The sequence below is a fragment of the Athene cunicularia genome (assembly GCF_003259725.1).
Source record: "Athene cunicularia isolate RWA chromosome 1 unlocalized genomic scaffold, athCun1 chr1_part2, whole genome shotgun sequence".
NCBI classification, from domain to species: Eukaryota; Metazoa; Chordata; class Aves; order Strigiformes; family Strigidae; genus Athene; species Athene cunicularia.
The window spans coordinates 15,425,974-15,437,952 of NW_020799092.1; the positions used below are offsets into that span (position 1 = coordinate 15,425,974).

Below are 11,979 nucleotides of genomic sequence, written 5' to 3' on the forward strand. Positions count from 1 at the left end.
AGCCCAGAAAACCAAATTAATTTTATTTTGAAATATTTTTTTTCCATATTTATAGTTTTTCTACTGTGACACCTTCCTGGTTTTTGTTTCAATGTGTATATTTTAAAATAAATCATATCAAACAATTCAAGTAATTGGATCTAAATCTCTACTGACATGCAAAGTTATAAAGGAAGTTCTGATAAAGTCACTGTAAAGATGCAACAAGAATAGCGAATACACATTACTACACCACCTTGTAGTTCAGCTGTGCTTTCTGTAAATGACTTTTAAATTCTTTGATGAAAGGAGAGAATAAATTGCTTTAGTCTTCACAGATAATGTAAGGAACATCCCTCTACATACAGACTGTCTCTTAGAATTTAACACAAGAGATTTTCAACATTATGCATTACCATTTAAACAGGAAATGTAGACTACAAGAGCACAGAATGAATAAAAACCTTTTTAAAATTGACATAATTTAAAAATCAAACAACTTCATATATTTAGTTCTCAAAGCAGCTTCCATTCTACATTTAAGTCTTAAGTACCCGAGCATTTTAATCACTGTACATATGAATTGGAGCTTAGATGCCTTCCAGGCAAATAAAAGTTGTAGCCAGATATTAATAAAACACAGGAGCAGAAAGGGAATTAAAACTCTACATTCTTATATCGCACAATTCAAGTTTATTCCATTCATTCTTGCAACACAAACTTAAAAATACAGTATCATTTAGCATTCTGATTCTATGAACCATGATAATAATGAACCCAACTGTGTCAAAACAGTTAACAATGGTGAAAAGAAGTCAAATATCAAAATGCACAAAGCACTAATTTTTTCCGTCACTGCGTAGAAAGATGATTGTTTATCCATTTACAAAATATAATTAAGACAAGTTCATTTTGAAATTTTGCATGCAACACTGCAATTGCTTGACCTAGGACACTCCATTCTTACCAGCCTCTTCTACAAATAATTCAATGTTATGTTCAAGGATAAAATTCCATTTATCTACTGTACTCCTTTTCCCATTTGCTCCCCCTTAAGTAAAAGGAGCAGGGGATACAAAATCCAAAATATACTTAAGGTTATAACTTACTCAGCACAAATTTAAAAGGAAAAGGTTTAAGAACCTAAGAAAGATTTCCAAAGTATATGTGATTCCAGTCTGACAGAGTATTTAAATTCTGTTTATAGAATGTAAAATAATTTAGAGTTTGGTGTTTTCATCTAGTTAGGAGATACTCAAAGATAGAGGCAGCCACCCATTATTTTTTCCCACAATATAGCTAACAAGGGAACAAATGAATAAGCCCACTTTTTAGACAATTACAAAAACATAAGCTTTTATTATTACTTTTTTTAAACTCTGGGCAAAATGATCAAATCACCTTTTATGTAGTGCAAAAATCAAAATATTTCTTTATGAGCCAAACATTAAATGCCATCTTTTAACTATCTCAAAAGGCAGCTTGGGTATATATTACAGCCAAATTAATACTTGTCTCACTGAAGTTCATTTGCACGTTTTTTCCTCAAGTGAAGCAAGAAAAAAATAAAGGTGTCCACATAACTGTAGAAAAAGGGAGGCAAAATAGCCTCAGTGAATCACCAGAAGAGTTAGTACAAAGATGATGTTTCTTTACTATAATGCTCACTTAAATGAGTTGAAGGGAAGGGCAGGAAAGAATAGAGAGAAAAACAACAAAAAGAAAAGACTATGGCCAGACAACTCGACATTAATCAACACAAAACTTGAATAATCAAGTTTTCCACATAAAAACAGATTGCAGTTTTCTAGACTAGTATTTTATCAGCTAAGTATTTAATAGCATAATATGGAGGCAAATTTATGCCAAAGATGGCTACTTTCATAGATGAATAAAGAGTTAAACCTACAGTCTGCGTTCACACTATTACAATGACATGACAATCCAGCACTGATCAAAGATTAAAGAGTTCTCTTTAAATAGTCATTAAAAGCACTGTTCACCAAACATGCGCTTTTTTTTTTTATCAGCAGCTCACCAATTGATTTATCACTTATTTCCAACCTTTCTGCTCTTCCTTGCCACTCAGCTCCAACAAGCAAAGAGTAATTGCATTGTACAGTTTATGGCCAGAGTTGACTTATCTTCATTGCTTTTCTTATGGGATGTGTACATGTAGATCAGTTCTCTTCTCTCATTTTACAGTCTAAATACAAGGCTTTTCATAGCTGAGACATTCAATCACAATATGCAACAGGATTCAAGTAAAACTAGGTCTCCATTAAATACAAGTGGTAGTCACCAGCCTACTTCTACATATCCTCTTAATTTCAGTGATATCAAAATAATATCGGCTACTTTTGTTTAAGAATTCAGCATGAGACATTATATACATTTGTTTTCTGTATTGTTCATGTTATCAGGAAGTTTGAAATCTATATTCCAAAAAAGAAGATGTACAGTTTGTGGTATACACTTTTCTGCTATAAAACCAGTTTTCCGTAATCAGCAGCCTAATGAAAATTTTCTTGATGAAAGCCAGAAGCTCAGACATTCCTGAGGACCCTAAGATGTGACAGGAATCTCTAGAACATCATTAAATACCTTCCCATGAATCAAGGCTATCATAATTACTGATATAGTAAATCTTATCCAGAATTCAGTGGTTAGTATGGTATGGTTGCACTGGGAACTTTCAAAACAAGACCCATGCTTTAATGAAATTTAAGAGGTTCATTTTGTGATCAATGAAAATGATTCAAAGATATGCAAAATTTAAAAGGTTTGGGTTTTTTTCCTCCAGTAGTTAGAGCAAGTTAAGACTTCTACTTGTACATCTTCTTGTTCCTAACACCTGAACTTAGAAGGCTTACGTGCACTTTAAAAGTTTACCAGAAAAGTTTATCAACAATATTCACCTGATATGAATGTCCAAATAATTACCATTCGTTTTCCACATGTGACTAGATTATTCTTACATAGCAAACAGCCTGTAGCTTTCGCACATGTCTATACATTTTATGGTGACATGGTGAGTAAAGAAATTCCATCTTACAATCCTTTTGGAAATAACTACAGTGACATTTTGAACTCTCTCAAAAACAGTTGCTTAGAACATCTGTCCTGGACTAGAACAAACATGGGAAAGAAACCTCAAATTCAAGCACCCAAAAGTACCTTGGCAGATATTCTGGAGTGTATCATGTCTCAACTGATCTTTCCTGATTTACTCAAGAATCAGAAAAACACTAGTGTGACATCCAATTAGTCAATATAAAGAACAGCTCCAATAACTAGTATCAAAAGTCCTCAAAACTGCAACATAAGCTTTAGGCAGAAGAAGAAAGCTACCCACAGAGAGAAGAGAGAAAAGCAACCCAGCCACCTACATTACTACACTTCAGATTACAGCAGACACTAATAGCATGGGACTATTGTCTCCTTCACAATTAGTTTCAGGTACATAGCACAGTACTTCCATCTAAAGGAATCCTTCAACAAAAATCTTAGTACTAACCTAGGAGGTTTACAAGCCAAAAAATTCAAGATCATGGTCTGTCTTCCTTCTTCCATTTTCAGTAGAAATGGGAAGAGATTGTGCACTGAAAAGAGATTGTCCCACTAGAGGGACACTGTTCATAATAGTTTTCAACCCTCTCCAAACAGATTATCTTTGATACAAGCCCCTAACTAGTCTGATTCATAAAGAATTTCCCTCCCCCCGAAGTATTTAGCTGAAGAAGCTGGAAGATGCAAAGAGTGACAGACAGGCAGCAGTGTGAGGCCACAGGAGAGACACTTAAGATATCAGTCCATCCGTCACTGAAGAAGAGTTTTGATTGCCTGGTTGTCAGTGGCTTCAAAGGCAGTTAGTCCATCTGGGCCCTTCACAGACTTATCAGCACCCTGTAAAGACATCGAGAAGGACTGTCAATTCATAAAGCCAGGCTTTATTAAGTGTGTCACTACAGTTACTTACCTTGGATAACTATATTGATTACATACAGTTTTTTAGTGCAGTGCATTGTTTTCATTTAGAAACAAAACAGGCAAGATTTATGTACAAAACTATTCAGCACACAGGTAATTTAAGTTTCAAACTTTATACTGTGGAACTGGAAAGAAGTCACTAACTTTTGTCACAAGTAACAGGTGGATAGAAAGGATAAACAGAAATGTACCAATTAGACAAACTGCAGAATAATAGTAAGCACGAACCCAGCCTTAGTGCCAGAATTATGGAAGTTGAGTAAAAGAAGGGAAGCAAAGACTGATCAACTAGTCATGTTTGTTCTAAGCACTGTGCAGTCATATACATAAAAAGGGAAAAGCCAGACTAAATAGTATATAGGATAAAGGGATAAAAGAGAACATAGGACTATGAGATAGAGAGATGTTTTCTAAAAACGAGATTCCAGAAAAATTCTTGAGAAGATACGCAAGTCTCACTTAAATATGAGTATTTGCTCAATCAAGTGACAGGAAAAATACTGTGGGTACAGACACACTTTGTCAAGAGCATGTACTGCAGAAGCTTGTCTTTATGTATAAACTCTCCACAGAATAAGTATAAATCTCTTCTCAATTACAAGGAAGGAATTAATTAATAAGATTAATCACAGTTACTATTAAAGACACCTAATAGTTTTCTAAGAACATAATGGAACTAATTACCAGAACTACTTTACCAATAAAAGTTTATACACATAAAACCCCACTAAACTTCCATACATGATACCATGTGTTTTCACAAGACAACTCTCAGTCCACTAAACTTCCTATTGTAACTGTTTCTAATAATTTGATTGACTGGATCCGATATTACTGCGATTTGCTGTCAGTACTACTTCTCACAACACAGAATATTGCCCTCTTTGAAGCTTCTACTCTTTTTACTTATCAATATTCATTCTGCCACCCTAAAAAGATAGTTTTACAGCGGTTTTTAAGGCAGCACTGCCCATCTTGTGGTCCACTGGCCAAAGTGACCCTGCTGGAGCTGTTCAAGCCCCTAGAGACCCTCAGTGCAAGACATGAGCTGCACAGACTTTTGTTTAGTGGCAGTCAGCTGTGGGGCAGGGAGGGTTTTTTTTCCCCCTGTGGCTATCAGGGAAAGAACCCGGGAAAATAAAATTATCTTGAGAACTCCAGTAAAGAATTCAGAGATGGCTATTTACAGCTGCAGTAATTCCTTTCAGGCAGCTCATTTTCTCTAATACTTTTCAGGTAGCAAAATACAGGCAATACATTTTGTGCATATGCAATGAATTCACTCCAATGACAGGAACAATCAAAACATTGACCTCTCCCCTGTCACTATTTAACATCCTTGGCCCAAACAGTATTGCTGCAGTACCACTGTTCTGTTGAGTATGAATGTGAGCTGAATCAGTCTGTTCAAGAAGTGACTAGTTGCAAGCACACTTAGGTTGAAAACACTGAAGCCCATTCCTTGTGAAACATTTATTTTTCCTTTAAAAAAACCTGAGAGATTCAAGAGGTATCTTGACAGTTACAATCTTAGTTATGCTGGGAGAAGAAAGGCAACCATGAAAATAGTAGTGTCTTCTTTTGCAGGTGCTGATTATTTCAGCACTCTCAGACTAGAATCCACAAGGAACTCAAAAAGGCTTCAAAGCTGTTCTTTGATGTTAAGCTCAGAAAACCCAAAGGAATTTAGACTTGAAGAAAAATGGAACTATGCAGTAGACCTGCCAGTACTCAACCTGAATAGGAGTTTACAGAACTTTAACTTATAAAACTCTCCTCAAATGTATGAGCATTTAGGGTATAAAAGAGAACTTCTAGTTTAGACATAGGACTGCTTTCCACTCTCATGCACATATGTACTTCAGAAAAGTTACAGACATACAAGATCAGAGTTTCTATAACAGCTTTAATGTAGGATAAGAGGGTCAGGACTACTCACTCAAGGACATTGTTTAATAAACTCAGTGTTAATCAATTCAGAGAAAGGCCCCTTAGCTAGGTACAAAGATTCCTGCCTGTATTCAATAGGAGAAGGAAATGATAAAGTTCAGGTCAAGAGGACTTCAATTTTCAGAAGTACAACACTGCCTGGAAACAAGTTTAATGAAAAGTTCATAAAAGTACAATGATTTCACAGTATTCTCTAATTCCCCAAAGTAAAAAGCTATTAACATTTTATGTTTGTGTTATGTTCTTTTCCTGAAATACACACAGAAACGTATATACACTCTTTCTTTGGCAGGGTAATAACAAACAAGAATATTTGTCCTCTTAAGTCACTGGACAAAGCACAGATGTTATACATGCTCCAAAGGCAGCACAATAACTACTAGGGTACAATTGCAGTTAAAATAAAAACACCTGGAAGGCAGCAGGTAAAGGCAATGCAGAGCTGTCACCAAACCCTGCAAAGCTGGAATTGAGGCACTTCATGAAGCTGGTAGAAGACTGTATTACATAGCAAACAGCAAACTTCCAGAACAAGTTGCTGGGTGAAATTAGAGGCAGATGTCAGCTTGTTCAAAAAGGATATGGATGAATTCATGGACAACAAATCTATAAACACTTTTTAAAGGGGATAGATGTGTGTACCTCTAAAATCCCCAGCTATGAGGGAAGTAAGTGAGCAGAAGTGGTCATACTCACAACTTTTCCCAAATGGCATCCCTTCTGCCACTGTCAGGAGAAGGAAAAGGTGTTAAATTGCCTAACACTACAGGACTTCTCATAACACATTTTTAGTAGAAAGAGGTCAAATTGCACTAGATATTTTACAAAAAGAAGAAATATTTTGAAAGATGAATAAATGGATGAGATTTGTCACATCTTTTGCAAACAAACCACATCCTCCATTAAAAACATTCAAAAAAGTCTGTCTATTGTAACATGATATTGGTTTCTCCTAGACTAAAAAAAAATATCTTTTTACATTACAAAAAAAAAAGATTCTTAGAGAAAAGCATAGAATAATTTTATATATATATTTCTCTTTTACAAATAGGTATCCCTTAAATCCACTATCCCTAAAAAAACTAAAAGCAAACTGAAATATAGGAACTGATATTGCTTCAATACTCATTATTTTATCTATTTTGTTTTGTAGAAGGTTGGTACATAACATGACCAAAATAAAACCCTGGTATTTTAGAAGACAATTCAATTCTGATTTTGCCAAAAACTACTAAAAATTTATTTCCTCCCTAATAGTATAATATGCTCCAATATTATGTTATTTAGCATTAATAGTACTGACAAGGCAAAAGTGAAAAAATGGACAAAAGATATGCACTTCTGCTTCACTTTCAGGTCATAGCATGCTGCAAACAACTTTATTGTTCAAAATTACAGAGTCTATTCGAATATATCTCAAATTCCTAGAAAAATATTTTAACATTAATAAAAACAATTAACTACTGTTAATGTAGTAGTAAGACAACAAGCCCTGCCTTTGAACTTTAAGGAGGAAGTGCTCTTTAGACCAAACATAATTACTTTCATGTATTACATTAAGTCAGAGCAAAGCAGCATTTTGAACTGAAACTGAGATGCTGATAGAGCAGTTTAGGTATTGCTCTGCAATCCTCCATAGGTCTACTTTTAGGGATGCCTGCAGTATGCTACTCCACATACTTTTATCAACTTGGAAGATACACTAAGAATTCCAAAAACTATTGCTAGGTTACACAGACTGTTGCAAGGCTTGATAGTTTAGAAAAGGAGGATTATTTTAAAAAGGTAGTTTCATAGGAATAGGCAAAATGAATTCTTCAGGAGATATGCTTTAAGGATATAGTATTTTTATCTCTTGTCTGACAAAAACCCCCTATTTATTAAAAAAGCATGTCTCAATGCTGACCTAGAGGGTTTACGCTACTTCTGGTAGCCACAACACAAAGATTTACTAATTCTACTTCAGAAAATTCACTTACCCTTTGTTGAGGGCAGTAAAAATAATCTTCACCCATTGTGTATTTCATTGCTCAGTGTCCTTCAATTTTTGAGAATTAATGAGATTATCTTCTGGTAATAATAGGTTAATTAAGCCTTCTAGAGGCTGATAAGGCATACATGTAGCAGTCATATGTTTTGTGCCCAAATGGAAACTAAATGATTTTATAATGTATAGAAAAGTTTCAAGTATAAATCCTCAAATATTTTTTTTTTCCCCACTTAACGTTTTACAATTTTATAACAAATTAACAATTTCAGACCAACATTGAACATTTTAAACCTGCCAACAAAAACTTTGGTTTTGTTTTTAAGTTTAAATAACCACATTATCAATATTTTGGTTTAGTCCATATTGGGCAGGACTAAACCAATCACAGATGATGACAGCTGTGCTATGGTGAAAACCATTTAACAAATCCAATCTGTGAAAATCATAACAGTAATTGATTATGGCTGATCATTATGATAAGCACAACAGCAGTTCTTGAAAACAATTTGTAATCTCAACTTTTGATATTTTCAAACCACGTCTAAGTTCTTATAATAAATCAAACTCAGCATTGCTGATTCCAAAATGAAAACATCTGAGCAACGGAAACTGCACTGAAATGCTAACTTCAAAAGAAAGTGTGTAACAAAGGCCCTTTTGAGAAAATACCTTACGTTTGGAAGAGTGTATCTACCCTTAAATTATGTTTGGTGTTTTTTAGTAAATTCAATGTATGCACTGTAATTAGGAAAGGTAAGTCATATAACTATTCCACTCTCCATAAATAAAACAACTGGCATTGTAAACCAAAATAACTATGTTTGTTATTTCTGGGGTTTTTTTATGTTGGAAGAAATGTCTAAATTTGAATACCAACACAAATTATGGTAATAAGTGAAGCTACAGTTCAAAGTACCTTAATCATAAAACCATAAATAAGCAATTTTTATGCTTCATGAATAAAAAAATAAAAACACAATATTGGGGGTTAAATCCATGCAACTGTTACAGCATGTGAAAACTTGAGAAAAACACCATAAAACATTGATAACAACTTCAATACTGAACAAAGGATTTACAAAAGAGTAAAGGCAGCATTAGAAATCTGTTTGCTTTCTGCAGCCGCAAAATTACTGCTTAAACTGCTGGAGTACTCAATGGCAACCACCAGTGAGTATTAAAAAATCACATTTCAAATACTTTTTAGAAAACCCACCAGGAAATTCCATCAAATGATTCTTCACAGTACTTAATTCACTATTTTTGATGAATGTACTTTCCAAGGTCAAACCACATGTTATGAGATTACTCGTCTTTCACAGAACATCACACTTTAAATGCTTGCAGGGATTTTGAGAAGAAATTTATGGAGCTAAATCACTTGGTTTAGAGAGGTCTTCATATCCCTTCAGAGACAGCAATTTGTAAAGGTAGAATAAAGTGTTATAACACACACAAGGAAGGAGCTCTCCTGCAGTTTTCATATTGCTCCAGTTTTAATATGTAGACAAATCCTACAGAATCACCAGGTAGTTTAGAAAATGGCAATTATGTCATAATTTGGAGCCATGGCTGACTCCAGATAGAATTTAATGCATTCTTACACATGTATTGGAAGAGGCAGAAAATAAGGTCTATGAAATCTACATTTATGCAGATGTTATCAGTTCCAGTTCCCTGAAACTTCCCAAGAGCTGTAGCAGCACAGTACACATTGTTTTGTCAGGCATAGTATTGTAGACTCCTCTTCCTTCTACCAGTGAAACCCCTTCTCAGTGAGCATGCAGCTACTGATCCTCTCAAGCATCTATTTCACTTCTCATCTTAAAGTCTCATCTCATTTACAATTAAAGATGAATGTTACTTTCCATACAAAGGTAAAAAAATCATTGTTATTAACCAAAATTGGTATTTGAACTTTGCCCAGCCTGTTTTTAGTATTTTTATTTTCACTGCTAAAATGAAGCAACAAGAAGCAATTAGAAAATGCATGTATTTAATTACAAATACATTTCCCAGGCAATTAAACTATGCATCCAAACAACATTATTTCCAGTGGTCAGGCATTTCCAAACAGAGGCCTTCCAACATGAGCTTCTAGCCAAATCTATATTTCCACAGATGCTATACTGTACAGCTAAGGAATACAGACTTGAAAGGAAACAAAAGGAATATAGCTGTGGCAAAAATTATGACAGGGCTAGATAACCTTTAACCTTCACTATTTTTTTCCTCTTATTAAAGAAGGTAATAACAATGCATTAATCCTTCAGATATGACAATATTCCAGGCACCTACCGCCAAATGAGAATAGCTGGTGTTGCTTTAGCTTATCACAGAATCACACAGAATCATTTAGGTTGGAAAGGACCCTGGAGATCATCTAGTCCAACTGCTCACTAGCACAGTTCCCACCTACAGCATATCCTTAAGCTCTCAATCGACCCTGCTCTTGAACACCTCCAGGGATGGGGACTCCACCACCTCCTTGGGCAGCACATTCCAATGCCCAACAACCCATTCTGGAAAGAAATGCTTCCTAATATCTAGTCTGAACTTTCCCTGGCACAACTTGAGGCCATTCCCTCTTGTCCTGTCACTTTCTACTAGGCTAAAGAGGCTCATCCCCAGCTCTCTGCAGCTTCCTTTCAGGTAGCTGTAGAGGGTGATGAGGTCTCCCCTCAGCCTCCTCTTCTCCAGACTAAACAATCCCAGCTCCCTCAGCTGCTCCTCACAGGACATGTGTTCCAGACCCTGCACCAGCTCCGCTGCCCTTCTCTGGACAGGTTCAAGTAACTCAATGTCCTTTTTGTAGTGAGGGGCCCAAAACTGAACACAGTAATTAAGGTGCGGCCTCACCAGCACCAAGTACAGGGGCAAGATCCCTTCCCTGTCCCTGCTGGCCACGCTATTTCTAACACAAACCAGGATACTATTTGCCTTCTTGGCCACCTGGGCACACTGTTGGCTCATATTCAGCCGGCTGTCAATCAATACCCCCAGGTTTCTCTCTGACTGGCAGCTCTCCAGCAACTCCTCCCCAAGCCTGTAGCACTGCTGGGGGTTGTTGTGGCCCATTATGAAAACTAATGAAATCACACCAGGCTTTCAGAAGGATGACAACAAATAAGCTTGCAAAAATATTTTCCCCATAGTTAAAGAATAAGCATGAAGTATATTAAGAGAAAGACTGCTTTTGAAACTAATAGTATAAGGCAAGTGTAGATATAACAGATACTACAGGGCTAAAGATGCTTCATCCTTCCCATCTGTTCCATGTCTCATTCTCAAATTTAATCTGATTCTCATCCATCTCCTACAAAAAAACAATGCCTCAACAGACAGCTGAGCAAGCATTAGTATGTGGCAACGAGCAAACACTATCTGTCATTTACAAAGAAACAACACAAAGACTAGGTGAGCAGTAAAACAGAGAAACTGGGTTCTATTGTACATCTACAAAAACTGTCATCAAATCCAAGAGACCACCCTCTGGAACTGGTATGTCACACTGCAAAAGCACTAAAAATTTCTCAAGGCAGCAGCTGAAGATACCTCAGTTCTGTCTCTTGACTTGGCATCAGTGTTTCTCCAATTCCATAAACACAAGGAACTAAATCTGCAACAGAACTTTAATTTGGAGGCCTCAATCAGAAACTAACTACAGAAATTAACTTGCAATAGGGAGAAATTAACAGAGTGAATGCCAGCCCTATTGCAAGGAAGTAATAGGAATATACAAGTTAGAGTATTAAAAGACTGAAGAGAATCACCTGCTCTGCAGGCAGCTAAGCATTAGCTTACCTGTAACATGGCACTGCAGCCTAATGTTGGTAGACAGTCACATGATCATCTTGCCCACAGAAGAGACAGTATGGCAAGACAGACTGCATACAAGCACTCCTTCACTCCTATGTGATTAGAACTACTGCAGACCACCACAAATTAAACTTCTGAGGACAACTCAAATATCTGGCTGGGCAGATTTAAACTGCACACTGGCTGTGTGTCATAAAGCATCCAGTAGCAATGCCTGCCTAATTAGGTCACACACCCCACACCCTGTCTCT

General features: G+C 36.0%; 1 protein-coding gene across 2 annotated transcripts in view; it reads right to left on the minus strand.

The window, feature by feature from the left end:
* Nucleotides 1–652: 652 nt before the first annotated feature.
* Nucleotides 653–11,979, minus strand: part of MTPN (myotrophin) — a 41,134-nt gene continuing 29,807 nt past the window's right edge. For both annotated transcript variants that reach the window (XM_026868114.1, XM_026868113.1), the window contains one exon: nucleotides 653–3,885. In XM_026868114.1, coding sequence (XP_026723915.1) covers nucleotides 3,799–3,885 — 87 coding nt within the window. In that variant the 3' untranslated portion in view covers nucleotides 653–3,798. The remainder of the gene's footprint in view (nucleotides 3,886–11,979) is intronic.